The sequence below is a fragment of the Pteropus alecto genome, unplaced genomic scaffold (genome assembly GCF_000325575.1).
Source record: "Pteropus alecto unplaced genomic scaffold, ASM32557v1 scaffold311, whole genome shotgun sequence".
Taxonomy (NCBI): Eukaryota; Metazoa; Chordata; class Mammalia; order Chiroptera; family Pteropodidae; genus Pteropus; species Pteropus alecto.
Window position 1 is genome coordinate 2,062,342 of NW_006431916.1, and position 26,745 is coordinate 2,089,086.

General features: G+C 44.7%; 1 protein-coding gene across 2 annotated transcripts in view; it reads left to right on the plus strand.

Annotated features, from left to right (window-relative positions):
* XXYLT1 (xyloside xylosyltransferase 1) overlaps positions 1-26,745 on the plus strand; it is a 161,437-nt gene that overhangs the window by 89,405 nt on the left and 45,287 nt on the right. For both annotated transcript variants that reach the window (XM_015600372.2, XM_015600376.2), the window contains exon 3: positions 650-782. In XM_015600372.2, coding sequence (XP_015455858.1) covers positions 650-782 — 133 coding nt within the window. The remainder of the gene's footprint in view (positions 1-649; positions 783-26,745) is intronic.

The window sequence follows — 26,745 nt, forward strand, 5'->3', positions numbered from 1 at the left end:
GGTCCCCCTGTGGCACCGACAGCACAGGAGCTCAGTCAGGCTTGGCTGGGTGAAGGAAGGATGAGAGAATGAGCTCGGCCAGTGCCCTGCTCCTGAGTGACCTGGAAGTCACAGAGGCAAACAGCTCTTATGTGCTAGGCAATTGTGAGACTCAGTTTGTCTACCTCGACACATATTTAGGTTTGCAGAATGTACTAATAAGGGCCTAAAATGATAACAGTTTTTACCCCTCTCTCCCGTGGATCATTTACTACCTATGCTTCAAAGAGAAACACCTATAAGCTTTCAGTTTTAAGTAGGGTGTCCACATAACGTGTCAGATATTTTTGAGAATGAAAATGGTGTGCTGATGACAATCATACCAGGATAGTAGGCCTAAACTGGAGCACATGGTCACCTGCTTTTAAACAAAATATGTGTCTGCAATTGGAAAGAAAGATAAGGGACAGTTGTTTATGGAGACTTCTAGTCTTGCAGAGTGGGTTGCTGACACATGAAGTGCCTTTGTTACTTCGGTAACTTTGCATCTTCAGTGACGGCAAGAATAATCTAGTATCCTTTTCTGCACCTTCCACTTCATTTTCTATAAATAGCTGAGCCTCCCAGGATGTGTGTCTGTGTCTTATTATTGTCTTTTTCTTTCCTCCAGAGATCCTACGGATAATTCAGCTGGACCTAGACCTAAAGTACAAGACCAACATCCGGGAATTGTTTGAGGAGTTTGACAATTTCCTGCCAGGCGCCATCATTGGCATTGCAAGAGAGATGCAGCCGGTATACAGGTACATGGCAGCTGTAGCCAGGTGGCCTCCAGGATCCCTCCCCACCCCATACCCGCTCTCTCCTGCTGCTCATGGCAAACTAGAATTTATCGGTGTGCAGTCTTTCTGTACTAAATATCTTAGGGACACATTTTTATGTATTGCTTATAATTAATAATATGGGCAGGTGGGTTTGCTCCAAAGCCATAGAGGTTATCTCATTCTTTTGGGGAATTTGTGATATTTTTCTTGTGAAAAGCTTAGCTGTTTTGGTTGTGGATTTCAGTTAAGCTCAGAATTTTAAAATCGTGGCATTTGTCTTACAGAGGAGGTATCAGGATATAGTTTTAACTTGCTAGTCTAGTCATAGACTAGGATTTCTTGGCCTCTGAGTCACCAGTGACCCTCCTTTGTATAAGTAGGGTGGTTTTATTAGTGTCTTGGAGGGAGGGAAAGGCGATACAACTTTGGAACGCAGATCGGCATTGCCTAGTGGAGGTGAGGAAGCGCGTTCTGTGTGACAGTGATCTTATTGTCAAGTGTGCGTCATAGAGAAACTGCAGCACCCAAGAACCGGGAGACATGACCAAGAATATTTACTGCAGCATTGTTTGTAGTGGCAAAAACGGAAAACAACTTAAATGTCCATAGATAGCAGAATCAACAAATAAAATATATTCATCCCATTGAGTACGGTATAAAAAACCAAAGTGAGCGAATGGTAGCAATGTGCACTGATAGGCAAAACTAGACTGTGATCCTTAGGGATACATACACAAGTGGTACAAATTATAAGAAAAAACCAAGGAAATGATGATTCCCGAAAGTCAGAGGTAGTTACCTCTGGAGGGGGTAGGGGAGTGACGGGGAAGGAGACATGGGTGGGGATTGTGTCTGGGGTACTCTGTTGCTTTGGTTTTCCACCCGTGTGGCTGTGCACGTGTTTGCTTGCACGCTTTTGTGTGTAATATATGTCTTACAATTTAAAAAAAAAAAAGCAAGGAAAATCAGCAGCACCTACAGGTTTTTGCTAAAAACTAGGCCCATGGCGCTGGGTCCAGAGTTCCATGTTGCCGACTGTTCCTCCCCTGGGCAGGGCCATAGCTGACCCAGAGCCAACTGCCTGGAACTAATATTTCACTGCCCCCTGGGCTGGCCTGCTCTTTGTTCTCAGTGCAGACCCTCATGCTGGCTCCCTGTGAACATTCTTGGAGCCAGGCCCAGTCTTCAGAGAGCTGCAGGGCACAGGCAACTAGTGACTCAAGAGCACACATTTCTCCTTAGAGGGAGGGGAAGAAGTGACAGCCTCAGCTTGATTGTGGCTATTTGCAAGACCCAGATCACATAACAGGAAATTCCTGCAAGGCCTCTGAATGAGCTGATAACTCCTGGACCTTGTGGTCTGTTTCCCAGGACATAATCCCCCACAGTCACAAAGTAGAACCTCTTACTCCCGTATGGGGAGTGACCAGGAGAGGGTTTGGGCAAACGCCTCCCATTTAACTCAACAGCAGCCTCCCCGCCACATTCTCTCACCTTCATGTAAGGTGTATCTTATGTCTGGGGTTCTTGATTTAACAAAGGGAGGTGATGGAAGGAGCACAGAACCAGGGGTCCAAAGTTCTATATGTTAGTCCCAGCTCAGCCACCATGCTTGGGACCCGGGCTCTGTCATCTGAGAATGGGAGCAGGTGTGCTTCAAGACCTCCCTCTCCCACCCAGCTCTTCTGACCTTCACCATTTCCTCATTGTCTTTCTTCTTCTGTCCTGAAGCTGCTAGTCTGCTGGTGAGCTCCTCAGTTCTCCATAGGGGCCAGTGCCCCTGGGACATTTAAACCAGGCTAATTATTAAATGCAGTTAGAGCAGCCATGCTTTCAAGCCCTGGTTTGGAATCTTCTTATGTAATATAAATGGAAACCTGATCACACTTAATTTAAATCGGCCAGAATTTATGTTCTGTAGATCTACGATTTTACAAACCGTGAAACTTAAATCAATTTAATAGTCTTGCCTTCTCGAAAGCAATCTCTGAAAGATTTTAGATCCAAAATGAAATTGAGTTTTGTCACCTTCAGAGTCTTTAATTATCATTATATACAAAGAGAAATATGAGATGTCTACTGCAGGACTGCCGTAGAGTCCAAGAAATGACTCGTTTGTAGGACTTGCACACTCGGAATCAACAGAAATGAAAACTCCTTTCTATGCTTTTCCCTTCCCCTCTTTTACTCTTCTCAAGCTGAAATGTTTCTAAAGGTCCCTAATAATTAAGTCTGCAAATGACTGCAGTCTCATTCTGGAGCTTTGAATGGTTTGGTGCTGGCTGGGGCAGATGGAGAACGGAGTGTCGTTTTTCTTGCCATCTTCCACAAGAAAACGACACACACCTGGGACCCAAAAGACCAAGTGTTAAATTGTCTGCCACTTTGGAGCCTGTGCCTGGGCGTGTGTGTTTGTGGGGAGAGGGTAGGGGAAGAAAGGGAGAAATGGAAAGGGAGTGAGTAAACAGTGTCCAAGCAAGGAAAGAGAAAGCGAGGCCTTTCTCACGAGCTGGAGATAGGTCTCAGCTCCTTTCTCTGTCTCCTTGGACTTGGCCGTCGCAGCTTGTGGGGAACGCCCTGCCCAGCCGTCTGCCCAGCCGTCTGCCCAGCCGTCTGCCCACCTCTGAAGGCACCTATCGCTCCCCGAGTGCTTTTTGAGGAACTGGCAGTGGAGTTTTGACAACCATGTACTCTCCCTAAGTGATAATGTGTGAGGTGGGCAAGGTTTTTTTTTTTTTTTTTTTTAAATCATAGGTAGAATCTGCTAGCATCTATGAAAAGAAAGGAAAATTTAGAAACAAAACAAAACAGCACAAAAGCAAAACTTGGATGAATTAACCGAGCACATTTGGATCTGGAAATTCACTAAGCAGAAATAAATTTGGATCGCCTCAGCTGTGTTATTTTATTTTTATCTGACAGTTACTGTACTTCAAAAGGGCACATATTGAGTCATTTTTATGGCTGTTTCCCCTCTATTGTGTGCCATGAATGTTAGAAGCTTGGAAGGGGGTGGGGAAGACAGTATTTCCCGCTGTCCATTTGACAGATAGCTTTCTTTACAAATTTTTTCCTCCAAAATGTACACATATCCAATTGCGTTTTCTGGTAAATGATAGATCATGGGATGCTAGGATAGTGAGAGAGGAACTTTCTTCTCTCAGATCCCTGTTAAGATTCTGTTGGGTCAAATATCCTGAAAATCGTGGAGCAGTTGTCATCTTGGGTGAAACATTGCCCTTCCTTTCTTGACTTTTTCTCTGCCTCTGTGTCAGGAAACTAGACCACAAATAGGTCCTCACTGGTGATGTGTTTAGTTAGGAAAAGTGACCAAAAAGCGAGAAGGGTCTAGTGGTTTCTCAGTAAATAGAATGGTCTCTATAAATAGAAAACTGTTTTTTACAAATTTGTGTTGGTTCAAGATGCCATTTTGAATTTGTTTCCTTATGAATGTATTGGAAGAGTAAAGAAAACCGTTAGACCCTCTTTTCGTATAGCCTATAAAAATTATAAAGCAGCAAAGCAGCTATATGTAGAAGAAATGGTACTCGGACTGTACTCAGAAGTCGTGGATTATAGTCCTGCCTTTCGCGAATTACCCATGTGATGCTTTGCAGGTCAGTTTATTCTCTGGCCCTCTGTTTTTTCATCCGTAAGTGGAGATAAATATATCTAATGCATAGAATCACTGGAAAACTGAATGATAACACATTTGAAATCTTCTAGTGTAAAAGAGACCATCAGTAAAGAGCATGTCCTTACTCTCTCCTGTAATCCTCACAATTCCTTTTAGTGTTTTCTTTTCCAGATGGTTTGTTCTTCCGGAAACCTCCTATTTACCCTATTCCCAACCACATAGGGCTACCAGTTAAAATACAGGGCACCCAGTTAAATCGAATTTCAGATAAACAATAAAAAATTTTTTTGTGTGCGTACGTCCCAAATGTTGCATGGGACATACTTATACAAAATATTTATTTGTCGACTAAATGAAATTTAAATTTGACTGGGTGTCCTGTTTTTTGTTTTAGTTTTGTTTTGCTTTGTTTCGTTTTGTTGGTTTGTCTTTTATTTTTGCTTGTTTGTTTTGTTTTCACTAACTCTGGCAGCCCTACTCCTACCAAAAAGTTAAAACCTTTTCTTTTTAGCCAAAACAAGTGGTGCGGCTTTTCTACAAGATCTTCGAGTAGACAGGAACAAAGGATGTAGAAGTGGAGCTTGTGAGGGAAACAGAGGTGAGAGAGTGATGGGTGGGAGGCAGCCCTCAATGTCTCCGTGAGGCAATGGGCCTGAACTTCCCCACTGTGCAGGAGCTAGAGGCCTGGCTTGGGATTTTTGGAGGAGTGGCCACTGGGGCTAGAAAGCCTGGCAGTGGCTTGGATTCAGGCATCAAGGCTCTTGTTGAACCGGGAGAGGGCGTTGGAGAGGGAGAGAATATGTGAGAGAGAGTATGTGTGTGAATGTATGTAAGCAAGAGAGGGAATGTGTGAGTATGAATGTGTGCGTGCATGTGCGTGTGTGTGTGTGTGTTGAGAAGCTGGGGTCATGGCACTTGGTTATGGTCATTCTGTCTGGGAGCTGGCCACCTGAGGAGCTACTGAATGGGAGCTTTGTCCTTGGAAGCCACGGGCTTCCGGTTCATTCTCTTTTGGCTTCACAGGCCAGGAGGGCTGTGTATTGGTTTGAGCTCAGACCCATCTGAGGGGGAAGCAGCAGGCTAATCCTGTCAGCTGCTGATAACACACCACCAGGCAGGAATTTGCTTTTGTGTTAAGTATTTTAATTAGTGTCTACTCTTTCACCTTTTTAGGTCATGTGGTTTTTATTGGTGGCATTTGTGCCAGCCTAGCCTCCCTCAAGATGCTTGGAATGAAAATGTCCGGCTAATCTGCAGGCTGCCTTATCTATTCCTAGGACTGGTGAAGGGCTCTCTGGAGAGTTGGGGAGGAAGTGAAGACTAGCACAGAGGTAGGAGGAAGAGAGACTGACACCAGCTTTGCCCCGCATAGCTGTGTGACCTTGGGCACGTCTCCTGACCTCTCTGAATTTCAGTTTATTTAGCTGAGAAATGGAGATTATAACACTGTATAACTATATGGCAGAGTTGATTGGAAGATTAAGTTAGACAATGTATTTATAGGGCCTGGGACAGAGCAAGACTCCCTAGTGGTGGTGGCAATTTTATCCAATCCCAGCTCACCCAGTTATTAGTTTTGTGACCCTAGGGAAGTCACTTAACTTCTAAGCTTCAGTTTCCTTATATGTAAAATTGGATCTACTGATAACTGAGCATAATGAGTGCTAATATTTGGTTCCTCAGCATGTGAACCCCTTTCCTGTGTTTGAGGAATTCCTTGCCATATAAGCCTGCCTCCCTTATGGAAGACAAAGGAGCTGGATACTTTATTTCCTGGCCTCCTTGCAGCTAATGTGTTGGTGTGTTCTCTTTCCTTCCCTTCCTCCCCTGAGGAAACCATCAATGTGAATTTAGTATCTATGCAGGCTGATTTTTATATGTTTATATTCCTAAGCAACATAAGGTATTTGCAAAACAAACTGACAGTATTACAAGGAGAAAACAAGTCTGTAATTATGGTGGGGGCGGGGGAGGATTTTAACATTCTTCTATCAGAAATGAACTGCTCAGAGAGCGGGGAAGACTGCAGTATAGCCGCAGCAGAGAAGGAAGGAGGAGGAGTGGAGCGGGGAGACACAGAAGGGTGAACAGTCCGAAGCAGGTGTCCCATTCCCTGATTTCGCACTGGGGCCTGGCTTCTACTTTCTCCCAGGCGTGGGGTATTTTGATCCTTGTCACCCTGTAGAGGGCAAACTTCTAGCCACGCTGCCCGCTTCTGGTGTAAGGCTCTAGCCCTGATCACCATTGTGATTATTGCTCTATTTCTGGGCCAAGGAGATGTTCATCTCGTTTTTTGAACCCTACTGTGTCCTTTTCACTCGCTGCACCCCTTGAACTAAAAAAATTATTATATAAATGTAATAATAAAAAAGTAATACATTTTCATTAAAAATTCAAGAAGTATACAAGGATTTTTATTTTCCAGAAATTTTCTACAAATTTATCAGTGTGTGTTATGTGCGTGTATGGGTAGACTCATTTTATATACTATTGTGCATCTTTTTTGTTCACTTGCCCATCCTTATACTTAACTCACTCTATTTCTTAAACATTGCTACTCTCCCAGTATAACTGTGTTTTGTTTTGTTTTGTTTTTTTACTTTTTACTATGGAAAATTTCTAACAGAGGAAGTTATATGTGTGTTTCAGCATTATAATATTCATGGAACTTCAATAATTATCAACCCTTGGCCAGTGTTGTTTTATCTCTGCTCCACCCACTTTCCACTCCCCGCCCCGCCCCCTGCCATTCTTTTTAAGCAAGTTCCAGACAGCATACCATTTCATCTGTAAATGTCATTTTTAATCTTTTCTTTTAATCCTATCTGCCATTGCTGTGTTTGGAGCTGAGGAGTACCGTATGAACTTGTGTCATTTTGCCTTTGGGTTCCTCAGTGTGACATCATTTTGTTTGAGGGAGGAAAATAGACAGACATGGCTCACATCTAGCCAGCCGGCATTTCCCATCTCCCTCCAGATTGTCTCATGTCAGGATGTTAAATAGTCATGTTTGGAAGGTTTACAATTGGTATAAATTCAGGTCTGTTGTTCACTGGGCATGAAGCTCTGCTTTGTAAGAGAACCCAGCCACCACCATCATTTCAGGATGAGTAAAAGTAAGACTTGAAGATGAAAGTAGTAGATTTTCTTCTTCTCTCTGATACCTGAGGATGAGTTTCTTGGCTCTTGTTCTCGTGTTTTTTTTTTTTGTTTGTTTGTTTTGTTATGTTTTTAATTAACCAAGATTGAATCTGTCAGTTTCTATTAGCGTTAAATCTGAGTAAAAAGAGAAAAACCTGTCACCTTTTAAAGTAGTGACTGATACAGTAGCCCAGTATTTCTTTACTCCCTGTGAGTTAGAAGACTGTGCTAACCGTATTTGCACAGCATGTGTAACCTGGAGGCAGTGATGTAGCCCCTGCAGAAATTGCTTATAAAAGAGGAGAGAAATACCTGCCCCGTGGTAGAGATAAAAATATTTACTATGAGGCTATTATTTTTTAATAACACCATTGGAAAATGTGTTTTAAAAAGAACAAGCTATCTACAGAAGAATCCAAGTGGAATTGTGTTTCTGGTAACGTAATTGTTTCCTATCTGATGGCTGTGCCCCTGGAAAGCCATCTGAAGACAATGGGAGTCAGAAGGGCTGAGAAGACTGAGTGTTCAGGCTGAGCTGAGGTCCTGGTTGAACATGTGAGGGGCTTCCCTTCTCTGAAAACACAGTTCATTTCAGTTCTTTAGTCTTCCTGCACATCGTGAATGCTTTGGCCCTACCCTACTGAATGAATTAAAAAAAGACCCATCACATGGTACCTGACACCGGTGTCTCTTGAAAGAATGAGTGAGGAAAGGAATGAGTGGGCAGGGTGGGACCAGGTGTGCCAGGCGCATATTAGATGTTTGTGGAATACATGAAGGAGCAAATGCTTAATCAGAGATGTTTCCTCAACAGTGTGTTGGCCAAACGTTAAGAGTCCATAATCCCATCACCAATGTTCTTATAGAAATTGCTTTAGCATTTTTTTTTTCAAAGACAATCAGTAGGAAACATTATTCTCAATTTTGATTGGGCTCATTGTGTATGTGAATCATAGGATTAGATGCTTTGAGGAATTACGAAGTAGAAGACATGGCTCCTGCTTTCAAGGAGATTATAATGGGAGGGAAATAGGCAGATAAAATTCAGTAAAGACACAAATGCCAAAGACATAAACACTAAGTCACTACTGCTGTTCGGAGATTTTTCTCTGGATGAGCTAGCTACAAAGACGCTTTGCCGCAGAAACTGCAAACTTCACTGTGTGGCTCACACCATCCTCAGTTTCATATTCTGCCTTCAGAATTCTAAGAAGTGTGTGTGTCATGCTTCCGTCTTTCTTCTGAAAGGTTTCTTGGAAGGCCGGTGGGATTAGCTGTGTAAGCACAGCCTTCAGGAAGTGCACTTAGGATAGGCCTGACTCTGCACAAATAGCAAACTCACTCAATGGGCATTTGCTGAATACCAGAAAGAAACTAGACCTTGTCCTCTAGTGACTTGCAGCCTAGTTGGTGGGACCACCTTCCCCAGATCACTCCACTGGGAAGTGAACCTGGGCAGGTGCTCGAAACGAGGCATAGCAAAGGATGATGGGCCCAAGGAGACTGTCCTGTTTTGCATTACTGTTACTTGTTTCTTTTGCCAAATAAACATCTCATTGAGAGAACCTCATTTGCAATCTAGGCAGCAGAAAAGACTTATCTATAAGCATCTTCCAGGGGAAAAAAAGTTTATATAAGTTTTAAAATTCTTCTTAAAAATATAACTTTGTAAATATAGAATTTGGCTGGGAAATGAAAATTTATTAGAATCAGAAAAGAAATCATAGCATAGTCCCATTGCAGTGTTATATGTACAGGAGGGATTTTCTGTGACAAAGTGTGTGGCAAAGACTGAGTTAAGCATGACCAGCTCCACGTGAGAATTTCAGTATGGCTCCATGACCAACTCGGGTATACATTTCAGCCACATGGCTGCCTTTCTGCAGGTAATTAAGTGAAATGGATATGCAGTCCCCAGGCCCTCTGTTTCCAGGTTAGCAGCAGAATTGGTTATTGCAGAAATATCAAGCTTTTAAACTGGACTTGAGTTGGAAATAAACACTTTACCTCCTTCTCCTGAATTGGGTGACTTCTATAAAGAGCCATTTACTGTTGATCATAGAGAACCCCCGTGACCTTCTGTTTGAGGGTGGCAGAGTCAACCCCCAACAATGAGGAGCCCATAGGAACACTTTGATCCAGGGACCCAGCCTTTGCAAGTGTCACCATCTTTGAGACTTTTCTATCACTCTTTGTAAAAGAGGAAGCTTATTTAGGAGCCCGAATTGCTTAGTATATAATAATTTGCCCGGACATTTGCTAGGTCACTGCCTCTATAGACAAGCACTTTATGAAGCTAGCTGGTCCTCATGGACTTTTAGAAATATGAAGTCATAGAGACGCTCGCAGGGCCGTATTACTGTCAGTCAGTGTGGAGTGAGGTGCGAGTGCATTCGACTGCTTTTCTGTTTCCACTTGATCCCCTTGACCCCATAAGAAAACAATGTCTCCCCTTAATAAAATCAAACTCAGTACTTGCATGGAGTATAAACAAGGGAAACCCTTTCTCTAACTGCTTAGGACCATCTTATCTCAATTGACCCAAGAACTATGAACTTGGGACTGTAAAGAAGGCGCTATAATTCCAGCACTATACTTGGCCCAGCAGTGACTTAGACTTTCATGTTTCTCATAATGTAATTGCAGTTCTTTGGTATTCAGCTTTCAGAGAGCCTGGGAGGTAGTGTCTAAGCAAGATAAAGACATAAAGATGAATCATATTATTTAGAAAGAATTCCTAGAGGAGATAGAGGCATCCCATTTCCTCTGCCTGTTCCTTGCTACCAGGACGTAAGCAGGGTTTGGGAAGAGTCCGGTGTGATCTTAATCCTACAGGCCACCTCTCTATTCACACCTCACATCTTTTCAGCTGCTGTCAAAGGTTGGAAGCATTATACAGGTGATCCAGCAATGCACTCTGTATTAAAAGAGTATAAAAAGAGAGAGTCTTTGAGGCCTTGGTGCAGAGGAGACTAAAATGGCCTGCCAGAACCTGGAAGAGGTTTGCGTTTGAAATGGAATACCTGGATTGCATGTGATTAGCTGCGAGTACAGGTGCCCGCCAGCCACCCACACAGACTAGAACAGAGGAGCTCCATTCACACACCATGTCACATGTGGTTGTTCTATTAAAAAAAAAAAACAAAAAACCCTAAAACGAGAGAACATCTATCTAGTTAGGCTCTCAAAACGAAAGGGATCATCCAGTGAAAGTAACATATTGTAACAGGTACAAGAAGAGGCCAACTGTGATTCAGAAGCTCAGGATACAGCCTGTAGCAGTTTAATTTCAGGTAAGTGCCTCCAGGAAGTAATACAAGATTTTGAAGATTTAAAAATGGATTGTGACAGAGAAGCAAGAAAAGCAATTGATTCAAAACCTATCTATGCCCTGGTTTTTGACTGCTGTTTCTGATATTCTTTGTTTTGCATGAATCTGGGCCCAGTGTTACCAGATCTTCTGATTTTTCCCCCAAAGAGAATCCAGAAATCTGTATTATTAATGTAAAAATTCCTGATTTTTAAATATTGACAATTAAGCAAAAAATTGGCTGGCCAAACAAAACACAGTGTGCATCAGATTGGGCCCAAGAACTGTCAGGTTGAGATTTCAAGTTCAAAAGTTCATTGAGGCAAAAAAACAGAGCAATGACAACAACAAAAAACCCCCAAACCGACCAAATGCTTCCTTCCACCAGTTGGCCTGGATCTTCCAAAGGCTTTGGTTAGTTGGTCCTTGAATGATGGTAACCATTTTTGGATCCTCAAACTTTGTTATTCTCAAATATTTTCTTCTATTACTTGAAATAGTTGATTTTCATTGGTAACTTTAAATTTCATCAGATGTTTTTCTAATTAACCTCAGATTTACCTAGTCACAAAATGTTAAGGCCAAGCATAATTCTCGTCCAGAGATGTAATTTTGGAAGACAATAAAATGATCTGAAGACTTAACCGTTTATCAAAGCTGGCAACTACTTTAACTTTAATGTGTATAAGAACATCTTTAAACTACTCAGAGCGTTTGCTTTTGGGAGAGTGAAGGTCTAGACAGGGTGGAACGGAGGGAGAGAAACCAAAGGGAAGAGGGAAGGAGAAGGCAGAGGCCTGGGAGTAATGTGGCAGTTTATGTTCACCATTTCTTAATTCACCATCCTGTCAGTTCATTGCTGCCTCATAAACAAGCGGGGCAGCACTGGACCCACGGAGACCCCAGTGTGTGCACTGAAACCAGCATCCAACCCTTGCTGTCTGCTCAGGCCTGGTCTGAGGACGTCATTAATGACATACAGTGGCTTCTTTGACAGCCCATCTCTCCCTGGTCTTAGAGACACAAATAATTGTATTTCTCCTGGATAATTAATTGGTTTCTCCTTCTGTACCACTAATTCAATGTCCGTTTTTTTCAATTGACTAAAGGAAAGTTTAGAGCCAAACTTGTACACCTATAGCCACCTTACGGCTCTTTATGGGATGCATTTTGGTGTCTTTGCTAAGATAAATTCCTGGAACAAAATGGGGGATAAAATTTGAAGGAAAGGAGAGGGAGGAAAGCGATATATATGCAGTCTGAATTAGGCCCTACCATTTAAGACTCGATTTCCTAGATCTGCCTGTCTGTAGTAATGAAAGATAAACATGAGAAATGGTCCTGGGAGGAAGTACAGCATGGGTGGGGTGACCATGTCATTTCACTGGTAATTTATTGTTTAAACTGAACATTTTTGATAGCGAAGGGAAGATACTGTTACCAATCACACTAAGACAATAAGTGTAACCCAAGACTATCCTGGGCCACCGGAGGGCGTGTCATCGCTTTCAAGTGGAGGTGGCAGAGCAGGGAAGGATGGGGGGGAAAGGAAGAGGTCGGGGATGATGCAGGGGAAGGCAGCTGTGAAAGGCTGAGGTGTTTAGGATCAGAAATTCTGCAGAGGTTGGCAGTATATCTGGAGTTATCTTCTGTTAGACCCAGGAAGGAAGTATTGGGTCATTCTTGGTCTGGAATTTGGCTTTCGACTGGACTTTCAAGATGAAGAATAAAAGTGCCCTGTCTGGATAAAGGCATCCTACCAAGGCTGCCTTCCACATCTCCTGGTGGTCCATGTCAGCTCATGAGCTGTAATTTGGCCCTACACTGCAGGGGAAGATGAGGCTTTCTCTGTTGGGTGGCGCTAACACTGTGTAGAAACACATTTGCTAATTTTGAGAACTAACCACTGGGATTTGGCCATAATTCCATGTAGAAAGAATTAGGGGAAAAAGTGGAGGTGACGCAGCTGTTTCTCAAAAGTGTAAATGCTTTCTTTTTATCATTGATTTTAGGCTGGTCTCAGAAATTCCCAAGAGCGGCTTCTGGTGTGCATTAGCTGTGCGTCAGTGTTTCGCCAGAGCTGCACCCTGCAGCCTATGACTGGAAAAAGCTGGTTTGTGTGTTTTCGTGCGCCCCAGACGGCCTGTGGGGAGGGCTTTCCTCCCCGACATGGTATAGGACTCAGAAATGTCGTCTTATGCCTACTGGATGGGCTGGTACTATGTCTGGAATAGAATTTCCAGAAGCTGGGAGGGGTCCTCTTCGGGGAGAAACCAGCAGGGGCTGTAGGTGAAGGCAGCGTGGCCCCCATGGCCTCACTCTGGAAGGGGAATGGAGTGGAAACTCAGACCCCCACTGCGATTGCCACCCCTGTGACCTGGCACTGAAATTACGCAAGATGAAGACAACCTCAGGAAGTTAACATGAGCTGGGCCCCAGTCCTGGGTGCATTTTTGCGAGGTGGCCCTTGTCCTCTCTTCTCAGCACTTCTGAGCTTATCCAGCCTATTTTGGTGACTTTAACAGGTTAGCTATTAAGAATTCCACAGGTATTTGCTGGAGACCCACTCTGCACCAGGCTCAGTGAGCAGGCTGCCCTCTGCCTTCAAGAGCATACAGTGTGGAGGGCTGGCCCCACCTGCATCCAAGGTTCTGAGTGCCCTTTAAGGGAGCCTGTGGCCACACTCCTGTAACAGCGGTACCTCCACATGTTACTTCCTTTCCGCTGCTCATTCTGACATTGGAGGCCCTGGTTTCCTTTCTGTCACTTCATACCATTTTTGCCCTTTAGAAGCTCCTTAGACAGACTGTCCACTCAGCTTTTAGTTTCATTTCATGTTGGACACAGTCTTTTGGATCACTGACAACTCTGCGTTCTGCAGCCAAGGGACAGCCTACCCCATCCCTGTCCCCAAATTGACTGATGATTTCACTCTTTCAAGCTTTTTGAGCACCTGCTGTATGCTAGGCATTGTGCTGATTCCAAAGCTCAAACACCTTAGCACCACTTGGGGACCTCCACGGTCGGCCCCTCCCTCTAGCTCTCCTTTCCCCTCTCCCACCAGTTCCCCTGTACCTTTTGTTTCAGCCACACTGAGCCCTGGGCCATGTCCCAAACAGGGCTCACCCTCATGTGTGGTCCTTAGGTATGCTCTTCCCACTGCCTAGGATGCTCTCCCTCCATCCTGCTGTTTTTTTCGACTTATGTATCCTACGAGGCCCAGGTGAGAAGCCACCATTTCTGGAAAGCCCCCTAGGGGCCTCCTCATTCCCCCACTCCTCAGCACTAACTTTTCTAAGTCATTCAACAGGTCATGACCCGGAAGACAGATGCTTTCTATGTGTGTATCTCCCCTGACAGGGCTATGAACTCTTTGAGGACAGAGCCCTTGACTAATAATACATTGCCTCTCTATCTTCTCCTAAATCTAGTCTGGGGGCCTCAAACTGAAACAATCCCTCCAGCCATCATCCAGTTCTGGTTTTCTAAGAACATCTTGGAGTTTTAAGGCTTGATTATTATTTTTAAATAATGGCATGAAGGATCAAGAAAAAGTAGAGGGAACTGAACTTTAGTTATAAGGATAAAATGAAATCATTTAAGTCTTCTGGGAATATACATGTTGCTATTGAATTGTGGGGCTAGACTAGAATGCTGGGAAATTATCTGACCTCAAAGTCAGACAGAGTTCGGTTGACTCCTAGTTCCACCACTTACTAACCATATTAATTTGCATCGCATATTTAAACCTTTTAAAGCTTCAGTTTCCTCATCTGTAAAATGGGAAAATGGGAATATGTCTACCATATTTGTTATAAAATGGTTTTGGGTTACCCCTCCATGGCATATTTGAGATATATGACTCACATTGCAATACAGGTAGAAAGGATGTGTTTGAAAAAACCTGCCCCGTGATTCTGATATGCTGGAGTTTGTGCCTTCTCTCTTTCCCCAGTTTGATAATCACTGGCCTCAACCTTTATGGGTCCTTAATAAAGAGTTGAAAATGAAATGATGTCATATACACATCATACAACACTAGGCACAGAAGCACTTGATGGGAGTTATTGGCCCTATTCCTTTCTTCCCATCATACATGATCCATATCTTCCCTTAGTGCTGGCCAGTAGTGGACAGTGTTTTCAGAACATGGAGAGGTAGCTGTAGAGTGTGAGGTGGGGCCACCTTTTTGTAGCTAGAAAGAATTTGTCCTGGCTTGGAAAGGGAGCGTGCTGTTCAGGAAGAGGCCATATCCTGCTTTATGTGAGGCTGCCCTGGCCCTTTTCTCTTCATAGTCTTTGAGGTTCAGGCCAGGTGCATGCCCTTGGCCATGATGAAAAACATGGCTTTGCTTTTTCCATTCAGCGGTGCAGGCGACCAATGTGGAAAGCCTGATGGCAAAGGTTGCAGGAACTGGCCAAATTGGAGTCAACTGTGAATAGCTACCTGTGTTATGTAAATTACAAACTGAAAAACTGCTTGTAACAATATGGTGTCAAGGATTTTTGAAGCACCAATATTAAAGCATTTCAAGATTCTCCTTGTAACGTGCCCATCCCTGTGTGCCACTCCACCTCCATACCCCAGAAGGAAGCATCACACTCCACTTTCTCTCTCCACATTCTTCTTTCCCTTCAGGGCCCCTTTTCTGCTGGACTTCTTCAAGCCAAGTCGGCTGATGAGAGCCCTGTTTCTCTGCCATGGGCACTGAAGCACGTTATAACTGTGCGGGATGGCCCAGGGCTGCCACAGCTAAACCTAAGTTTATGGACAGTCTCACATGACTTGACCAAATTAAAGTCTAACCACCTCTTTCTAGACACTAGCTTCCTGAGGTCATTTCTCAGTTTGAGAACCTGTCTTCTGGATCCATCCCATGCCATTTCCGTTCCAGAGGCAAAGAATGGTATTTACTTCCTTGGGCCTCCTCTTGGTCCTTTCTTGTCCAAGCCTGAGGTCTCCACACCCTTTGACAGATAGGCCATTGCCTTGCCAGCAACTCAGGTATGCTCTGTGAGCTGTGAGCTTCCCATTGCAGCTTCATTGATCCTCCCCATGGTTATAACAGGAAGGCAGGTAGTTGTATCCCCATTTTTCAGAAGAGACTGTTTTGGGTCTATGATTTGCCCAGGATCACTCAGTCACTTGGTCAGGACTAGAACTCGGGTCTCTGGCCTTGGTGCCCTGCCTGTCCTCAATGCATTTAGGTGGACAGTTCCTAGATCCTGCCCTCCATTTCCTGAAATACAAAACAGCAGATCTGGCATCATACTCAGCCACCTCATAGCTTTGGGTCACTGAGTTCCCTTTTTTTGGAGATTTACAGCATATACTTATTTGTATGTCAAAGACAGAGTCTTTCTTTCACAGTCTTTTAAAATTAAGACATTTAAGAGCACTCACATTCCTACCTTGGTGCTTGAGCCCTGTACAAACTGCCCGCCTATCTGCGTCCACGGTCACATTTAGCGAAGGCTGGATTTCTGTTCCCTCCAGCAAAATGGTTTTTATCACTTTTCATCACAGCACAGCGATGTGCCTGGCGATGCTGTGATGAGTGTGTAATTAAAGAGACTTGTGGATGGCTGCTCTCAGGCTCTTTGGGGGTGGGTTTTATCACTGGGGAATCTCAGTGGTTCGGATTTTAGTGTGAATTGTGTCCAGTCAGTCCAGTCACAGCTTTTACACCAGAGAGGGCATGTTTTTAGTTACTAGAGGGCATGGGCTTCATTTTTTTTGATGTGTATGCAGTCTGACTCGGATTAAACCTTCTCTTACTATATGGAAGCATTAGTCTTCTTTCTGCCCTTCCTTCCTTCCCTCAGTCCTTCCCTCTCTCCTTCTTTCCTTCTAGCCAACCATCCTTCATCATCCATCTGAGATGATAGGAAAGATTTACTGTGGGTGTCATTGATTCTGATGAGTTGCAATATCTACCCCTTAACTTACAGGAATCCCAAGCAGCCTGTTTCCACGGATCTCTGCCTCCTGGTGTGAAGCCTGGGGGCTGTGTTCAGAGCAAGCCAGGAGTATCCAGGGAGGTATGGAGGTGCTCAGTGTGTCATCAGCTCTTAGAAATTGAAACCACCTGTACTTTGCCTCCCTCCCTCCTTTCTCCTTGCTGCCTCTTTCCCCTCACCAAAATGCTTAACAAGGATTCCTCATCCTGCCAAATGACTCTGATGAGGGGATGGAGAGACAGACTTGGGTGGCTTGAGTCAAGTTACTCCCTTTCTATCTGCCTTGGTTTCTTCTTTTATAAAATGAGAAGGATGAACTGAAGTGTCTTTTCTAACTCTTAACAGAAAATTATAGATTTATTAATATAATTACAGAATCTCAGGAATAGAAGAAACATTTGATGGCATCTTTTCTCACGTTCGAATTCCCCCTATAGCATCTCTGACTTATCAGGTTACTTCCTACAAAGTGGACCTCACCACTTCCAAAGCAGCGCATTATTTTATTATTGGACAAGTTCATTAGAATGTTTTCCTGTATATTAAATAAAAAAGTACCCTTCTCTGTGATTTCTACCCATTATCTCTACTTCTGAACTCTGGGGCCGTAGGGAGCATGTGTGTGTTCTCTTCCCCACAAAAGCCCTTTAGATATTCAGATTTGCAGAGAAGCCCTCATCTCCTCTGAGTCATCTTTTGTCATTTTTTGTCTATGAAGACCTTCCCTCACACACATACCCCCTTCTCCCTGTGCCCAGGAAGGACATTCCACTTCCAGAGGCCAGCAAGTTGGAATATGGGTGGAATGCTTTCCCTTCCTGTGCAGGTGCCAGGAGGCAGGAAGGGGTCCTCTCTGGAGCAAAACTAGCGGACACACATTTCTTACCTGGGAAGCCAGGGTCCCAGTTTGTAGGAGTGCCATGCGGCTTCCCAAGGGCTGGCTTTGTCCACTGCAGGGACACAGACTGTGCAGACTCCCGGCAGGGCCTCGTTCCCCAGGCTTTGCCTGGGCCCTTGCCTGTGCTCACAGCTCAGCACAGGGTCATGCTCTAAGGTCAGCACAATGACCAGCAAGAGTCATGCTCCTATTCTGGATACAGGGACCGGCAAGGTTTCACATGTCTGGGACATTAGAAGAAGAAAGGGACAGAAGAAGAAAGCTTCGGGACAACCAGTATCTGGAAGAAATGTTTGAGTTTGTTGGGAGCTGCCTAGAGGATCCCTGAGAGCAGGGACTGTAGTGACTTCCCAGAGTATGTGGCTGCACAGACCACTTTCCCCGCTCTCCCCTCCTCACTTGTTTTTTTCCCATCTCCATTTTAAGGAAAAAATCGGAGATTCTCTGTGGTGGTATCATTTCTCCTGGCCGGTGGACTGGCTTGGCTGTTTCAAACCACAGAACCACAGTAAGATGGATGTTAGCAGCTTCAGGTGGGGACACAGCAAGTTCTGCTGGTCTTTTCCAAACCATAGTGTCCCGAAGAGCTGCTTTTTTCCTCTTCCTGCCATCTACGTGGTGGCCTGTACCTTCTGGGTTCCCTGCCAAGTGTGGATAGTGCATTTTCACAGCTGTTAGCTCCAAGGGCCTCTAACTTTCTGACATCTGGAATTCATGGTCATGGGGCATTTGTCACAGCTTTGGGGGGATGTCTGTATGGCTTCTTTGAGACCTTACTATTTTTATTGTCACCTAAAAATTAGCTTAAACTTGATATTGGAATAAAAATGAACTAAACCCTGAAGTGTCTCTGGTATACATCTGGGTAGATCTCAAGGGGTTTTGAAACACTTGAGCTTCTCATGCATGGAGTTCAGTGTGGAGCTATTGTTGTGAGTGGCTTTCAGGCCCTTACAGTCTGGCTTGTCGGGAGGTTCTGGGGAGCAGGTGTGCTAGCACTGGTCAGGAAGGAGGAAGGGCCGGGGAAGCCGGGTCACTTCCTTCCTCTCTCTCAGAACTAGGCTGAGGGTGATGCTGAGAGGTGGCATAGTGGAGAGGTGAAGGGCACGGGCTGGAGTCAGACGGCCTAGGTTTGAATGACAGCTCTGCCGCTCACTGCCTCCGTGACCTTGAGCTGGTTGCTTGACCCCAGCCTTGGGGCATTATCTATAAAACAGTACCTTCCTCATTGGGGTGGGGTTGAAAGGACTGAATAAGTGAATACTTGTCCAGTGCTTAGAACAACACCTAGCACAAGTGCTATGTGAGTATCTGTAAAACAAGTAAAAGAGTTGTGCTGAAGTATACACCACAGCATGGTCACTGCTCACCAATAATATGCATCTGAGAGGCCTTTAAATACCAGCTCATGTGCCTGGAGTTGTTATTCCTAGCAGAGGTGCTTAAAATATAGACTGTTATGCTAGAGACTGGAAATATGTTTTCCTTGGTACAGACACATTCTTTGAGTCCAGTAGATTCTGTCACCTATAGGACAGTTTCTCAGAAGGTGTTCGATCACATGTTTGCCTACAGCCTTCCAGATCTCCTGGGTACCTGTTGGATGTCCCCAGATTTTTCCTCCTTCCTACTTTGGGGGAAAGGTCCCACCCTTCTTTTCCCTCTAAAGAACTGGCAAAACCGTCTACTTGCAGATGTGGCTGTTGCGATCTAGTGTATTTCAGGAAACATTAATTTTCGTCTCATCAGAGCGTCACAGCCGGTAGCCATCTGTCTGTCCAGCAGGAACTTCTGCTGCCTCTTTCTTCCCATTTCATGACCTTGATCCACTCGATTCCTGTCTGCATAATTCTCATTCTGTCAGCACCTGTGACCATGCTAGTGGGGACACCTGCCTACACCTCCACACCAAGCAGGTCTTCCTGGATAAGATGACATAAGATTCTGTTTCACTAGAACTCAGTTAACTAGAAGATTCAATTTACAGAATGTAGCTTTGTTAACTAGAAAATCTAGTTCATCAGAATGTATAGTTTTGATAGAAAGAGAATTATGAGTGAAATTAAGCAAACCGAATTAAAATCTTGCCTCACTTTCTTCAGTGGTAAAATAAGAATCATATTGTGTGTCTCACAGAGTCATCTGAAGATCTGTGTAAACCTTAAAGTGCTATGCAGCTCTGAAAGATTATTATTAGCCTTTAAGCATTCTACTTCACCAGGGTCAGCTACAAATGTGGGTGTCAGCTACAAATCTCCAAGTAAACGAAAAATGAAAATGTGGCGTCACTCCTTGCTCTTCAAGAAGGCTCACAGATCACGTACCCTGCAAAGGCTTTTGCCATTAGTGCCTGCAAAAACTTTGTTTTCTTCTGTGGCAGTTTAAGTTAAGGGTGGACAGAAATATACTTTGTCATAACACCACCACCAACTCATACTTAATGAAAGTGCATCGTGGACCAAGCACTATTCAAAGTGCTTGAATGTTTAATTATTCCAGCTCCATGAGGTCAATACTGTTTCTACCCCTATTTTACAGGTGAGGAAGCAGAGGCACCAAAAAGCTCACACCCAGGCTGTCACGGCCTGTAAGCAGTGAGACTGGGTTCAGACCTTGGCCCAGCCCCTGGCCACTGTGCCACCCTTGTGCCCCGGGTATCTAATAGGCACCAGTGGGCTCCAGGAGGACCCATCCTTGTGGTATCCAGCTGGTGAAGAAGGAACGCTCTCCTGGAAGTGACTTACAATACCTAGCTGCCTGTGAGCATCTCATCCTGTCTCCTAACGGATGTGCATTTCTGAGTGGATGAGAGGAAGAGGTCATATCTAGTGACATTGGGTCTGTTTCAACATGGGAGGGCAAACACTGGCAGCATCCCCAAGAATCAGCAGCTTGGTGTTTCAGGTTTTATAGCCATCTTCCTCACTGACCTGTAAAGGGTTGCTTCCCTATTCCCTGGGGCCCCAGTGTTGAGTCCTGGGCTCAGGGCTGATGCTTTAACCTTGGAGTGTATGGTCACGTGGTTGGTGCCAAGGACCCATGTCTTTCATTTAATACTTTTTCCTTAAAGCTGAAATAAAATAAAGCTCACTACTATTGTTTGAGGCCTGCTCTGAGGCTTCGCTGGACACTGGGAATGCAGAAAGCAGTTAGACACAGACCTGCTACTCTCAGGCAGACTGAAGTCGAGGACTCTGAAGGGGTTGGGGCAGGAGAGAACGGTATGTCCTGAGGCCAAGATTGTGGAAAGGCCATTCCTGGCAAAAGGAGCAGCCAAAGCGAGGGCAGAGGCAGGAAAATGTAGGGCTGGGTTCAGGACGGAGGAAGGCGGTTTGGCTGGAGCACATGGACTGCATAAAGGGTGGTGGGATCATAAGCCTGGATGTAGCTAGTTTTTAAAATCTCAAGTGTCTACATTTGTGCTCGTCCCCTCTCTGTGGGCTGGCCCAGGAGCCATGTGATGTGCGTGTTTGGGCCTTTCTATTCCTTCTGTGACCTCATTCAGGCTCAGGGTGTAGCCATGACCCCCACGACAGCACTAGCAGGCCCTCAGCCTGCAGCCTCTTGGCCTGACAGCCAGGCTCCAGCTTGGCCCCCATGTCCAATTTTCTGCTGCCTCAGCCCTATTGGGTTCCTCAGCCCTTTGGGAGTGAGGCCCTGTCTCGCTCCCTCCGGTCTCACTGTCTGGCTTCCAGCATCTTCCTGTTGGCCCTCATAGAGGCTGACCACATGCCTGGACTTCTTTCTTATTGCCACATCTACTCACTGAGCCTCTTAAGGGACAGCCAGTAGAGATAGTGACCCCATTTTACAGATTTTGCCCAAGGTCACAAAACTATAAAATGGAGGCTCCAGAGCTCAAGCATAGTCCAATATTCTTTTTTACTTTATTATAACATTGTATCCTTTGTGGTGAAAATAGCCTAGATAGGCTGAGGTCACTGGGAAATAGAGTTTTGTTATTGTGAAAACACTGCCCACCCTGCCACCCCAGCCCTGCCCAGCTCATGCTCAGAGGACAGTCTTCTCAGAAGGAGGTTCTCACTTCTCACTTTGAACTGTGTGGTTTGCGTCATTGACTGTGACCACAATAGAGAGAAGAGAGAGAGAAAAGTGTCTGAGTGGAGCGGGGCTTTCTGGAGTTGCGTTTTCCTGCTGCAGCGGATTCCAAGCCATTCTTTGTGACGGCTGATTTGCGCATGTTGCTGCAGTTGCAGAAATAGCCCTGCTCTAGCTAGCCAAGTGCGGTATGTCCAGTCTGCTCCGGGAGAGCTAGCTGCAGAGCTGAGGCCTACCCTTGCTTATAAGGCGCCGATGAGAATGCACAGCTAGGACTGAAAAATCCACCTGTCTTACAGGCAGCGGAGTCAGAGCACATGTCCCATTGGCAATGACCTGCATGTTCCTTTCATAGGCAAAGACCATGTGTTTGGAAATGAGAGAGGATGGGGAAGGAGGGGTGATAGAGACCTTCTCCAGCTGATTGGGGTTTTGATTCTAGGGTGATGGAACAATGCAGAGGTTGGATCTTTGGTAATTAGGATGCCTGTGACTGAGAGAGACTGCTTCCCCCTGCAACGGAAAAAAAAAGGGGCAGCATTAGGCAGAACACTTTCTATGGTCTGTTTCCGAGGGCGGGCTGCAGGGGAGTGGGTACGGATGGCATGGAGGAAGGCACTGGAATGTTGCTGCTTGCAGGACCCGTAGGCCGTGGTTGTCCTATTGTGCTTGCAGAGCCTGAGCTGCTCAGACCCTTGGCGTCCTGCCACCATTTGGCCCTGCCCTCCTTCCCTCCTGTAGCTTGCAAGATGAAGCCACACTTGGTATGGTGTGAAGGCCCCTTTGATCTGGCTTCAATCTGACCTTTCAGACTCATTTCCCTCTACTCCTCTCTCTCCCCAAGCCCCGAAACTGGGCACAGTGAGCTGAGTGTGGGCATGGGTGCATTTGTTCACATTCTCAAAGGTGCCGGCCTTGAGTCCAGCCCTTCCAGATTGCCCGTTGCCTCCGTTCTCCTCTTCTTGCTGTTCCCAAGCTTGGCGTGCCCTTCCCCAACTCCAGCTGTTGAAATCCTACTTATTTTGCAAGCTCAGCTCAAGCATAGGTACTTCCACGAACCCCTCCCTTTGCTTATGAAGCTCTTTGCTTATGGCTCTGTTAAAGCAGTTATTTAATCTTACCCTCCTGTCACCACAGCTTGATTGTAAAGTCCTTGAAGACAAGCAAAGTCTATCCTCACTCATTTCTGTACTTTTCACTCCCAGCCCAAGTCCCACCTGGCAGCTTTTAGAAGACAGAAGCCTACATAGTCCCTGTCTATTGAGTTGCATCACTGTCACTTCAAGGCAGCTTCAGAGTCACGTCTAAAGGTGCTAGTGGGTATGCCTTACCCATTGGTGGGGATGCTGGCCTTGTACTCAGTAGTTCTCAGAGAGGGACCCAAAGATCTACCAGGAAATCCTAATTGAGTACATTATATTGACGCCGGCAAAAAAGGAGAGATATACAAATATCCAAAAAGTGTATGAAAAGATATTAAACATCATTATTCATCAGGGAAATGTAAATCAAAACCACAGTTAGAAACTCCTTTATACCCACTGGATGGCTGTAATCAAAAAAGACAGGCAGTAACTACTGTTAGTGAAGATATAGAGAAATTGGGACCCTCACAACTGTTGGGAATATAAAATAGTGCAGTCACTTTGGAAAACAGTCTGGCAGGCCCTCAAAAAATTAAACATAACCTAGCCATTCTATTCCTAGGTATATGTTCAAGAGAACTGAAAGTATATGTTCACCCAAAAACTTGTGCATGATGTTCATAGCAGCACCATTCACAGTAGCCAAAAGGTGGAAACAACTCAGATGTCTATCAACTGATGAATGGATAAACAAAATATGTTATATCCATGTAATGGAATATTATTTGGCCATAAGAAGAAACCAAGGATTGATACATGCTACAACGTGGATGAATCTGTAAACATTATGCTGAATGAAAGAAGCCAGTCACAAAAGACCACATATTATTTACTTTCATTTATATGATATATCCTGAATAGGCCAAAATGGTTGCTTCGAGCCTTGGAGGTTGGGTTTGGGAGGTTTGTGGGAGTGCTGGCTAAAAGGTACGGGATTTCTTTTTAAGGTGATGAAAATGTTCTACAATTGATCGTGGTCAAAGTTGCACAACTCTGTGAATATACCGAAAACCATTTAAATGGGTGAATTGTATGGTACAGGATTATATGTCAGTAAAGCTGTTATCAAAAAGAATAAGGGCAGGAGAAGGTAGACTTCAGTGTATGTGCTAAACTCAGTTTTTCATGGATGGAGATATCTTTTAATGCTATCCTTGTCTGCCTGTAGCCTACCACTTTTCCCCGGCACAGTATTTTTTCCAAAATAGAACAAGCATAGTACTGACAGATCTATATAAAGTCATTTTTTCAAGATGAAAATTTTTATATCATTTTTATGATTTAGCTGCCCTTTTACTTTCCAAAAGAATTAAAATGACTCGCCTTGCCTTCGTATTTCTTCACTGGCCTCTGGGACAAGGCAGCTTTACTAATCTTTTAGTAGGTTGATTGGTACTTGTTTTCATTCTTCATTCATTTATTCATTCAAATAGTCAACCATTCATTCATAGCAAACATTTATTGTGTGCCAGTGTTCTAAGATCTCAGAGACAAAAATAAAAGTCTCTGCCATAAAGGAGGTGGTAATACAATGGGGGAGACATTCAAGTAAGCAAGTAATGGATCAATATTGTGATAAGGGGCTGAGTAAACACCCCTGAACTCAATAAGGGGTAGTCAGGGAAGGCATCAGGAAGAAGTGACTTACTGGGAAACAAGTAGGAGTTGACAGGAAGAAAAGACATTTTAGGTAATGGGCAGCAGCTGGGGTTCTTCAGATAACTGTAAGTTCAGTCCAGGGCACCAAGGTGGGCAAGGTAAGAGTCAGACATGGAGCACCTCGTAAGTCACACCAAGGCATTTGGATTTTATCCTGTAGGGTGTGGGGAGGCCTGGTTTCACTTTCATTTTAAGGTCACGTTGGGTGCATGATGGAGATTAGTTTGGAGATGAGTGAAAACATGAATGACTAGGGCAGAGATAAGATTTAAGGAGAATTGGGTAGGAGGATGAGGGTGCTGTGGGGTTAAGGGTACCACCCGGGGTTCTGGCTTGGACATCTTGGTGGACAATGATTCCTGTTTGTGAGCTCGGAGGTGCTGGCCGATACACAGGCCTTTTTAGTCATTTGCCTCCTGGGGAGCTGCACTGGGTCTGAATTCTCAATGCTTAGAGAAGCAGATCTGGACCACAGGCTAGAAAGTGACAGAATTGTTACTGAATCGCCCACCAATGCTGTGGCCGTGTACAATCTGCCTTCGCTAGCCCTGTCTCAGGTTTCAGGTCCTCGCAGGCCCTGGGCTTTCAGCATGCCAGGCTCTCACTTGTCTGGACTCCGGGTTCAGTAACTATCTGTACAACAAGGAGATGGATTTACTGGTCTTTAAGCCCCCTTCCCTCTGTTAGTACATTGTTCTATGTGATGGGATGTTACAATTTGCACAATTAATTCTTTTAAAGATTTACATAATCATTTCAACGACACTTCAAAATTCATTTCTGATCATCTGTCCGTTGTTAGAGAGTTCCAAACGCTTAGAGTTTGGTTTAGTGGTCTCTACCTTCCCAAGGCCTCTCTTTCAAGTACTGATCTCTGAACATTCAGATTTACTGGAAAGCTGTGTTAGAAAAGCGTTTTCCCAAAGCAAAGACTCTTCTGGAATGTGAGGCCCATCTCAGGTACTTCAGGCTCCTCCCACCTTTACCTCCCAGGCCTTCTTCTTTTAATTTCTTAGCCTAGTTTTGAAAATCCGCAAAGAGAACGTTCTGTGAAATGAACCCAGGGGTCAGTGTCTGCACTTGAGCTGCAGAATGGTACGTATGAAGATAAGAGGATTCCTTCTTTCTGCTTCCCTATGAGAGTTGTCTGGCCCCTCTGCTTTACAGCATCATAATTGCATCATAACCAGGCAAGAAAATCAAATCACCTCCTACCAAATTTACAGTGTTTTTCCACTAGGTGACCAGGGCCGAATGAGGGCTTCTGAGGGGTCGAGCCCTCCTGCCTCCTGCTGACAAACAGTGTGGCATTGTTGTTGTTGATCGTCTCTTTTTGCCAGGGTGGGGAGTGTTGGGATCAGATCGAGGCAAGGAGGAGGAACCAAGCCTTCAGGGCCGTCTTGTTTTTCTATGTCACTTCTTTCTCAAGAATGGACATTCAGTCCCTGCATGCTTCCTTCTTGGGAAGTCACTTTCCCAAAGAACCCCTGTTGGGTCTTTGCCAAGACTGATCCAGTCCAAATCCATGAGCTCCTTCCTAGAAAGCAGGAACTGTGTCTTCATCACCTTTATGTCTCCAGTGATTGACACAGCACTCGCCACTCAGATTCTCTGTGAAAGCCTGCTAAGTGAATGAATGAATTGAGAATAGCTGATCTTATTTCTCTAATGAGGAGGTGACTTCTGACTTTCCTTCACCAGGAGAGACCTGATTCTGTTAGCGCCGTTGGACCATGCATTCTGCAAGGCACAGGCAGTATGTCCTGGCCATATCTGCATCCAAGGGCCAGCCCATTGCCAAAGGGGTGGGTGGATGAACTAACACTCAACCCCTTTGCTACAATGCTGGTATGGCTTCTTCGTAAGCAGATCCAGCAGCTTTTCATGGGGGCCTTACCCCGCTGCCGGCTGCACAAAGATGAGTGGGGTTCTTATCCTTACCTCTGGGAATTAGGAGTGGAACTCAACTCATTAAAAAAAGAGAGAGAAACAAACTGCATCAGCTTGCTCAAGGAAGGTCTATGATGAAGAGAAATTTAAAAATAACCTTATAGTTTGTGTGTGTGTGTGATGTGCCATTTGTCACTTAAGAGTTTTCATTTGCAGACTATAGAGCAGTAACTCCTTAGACAT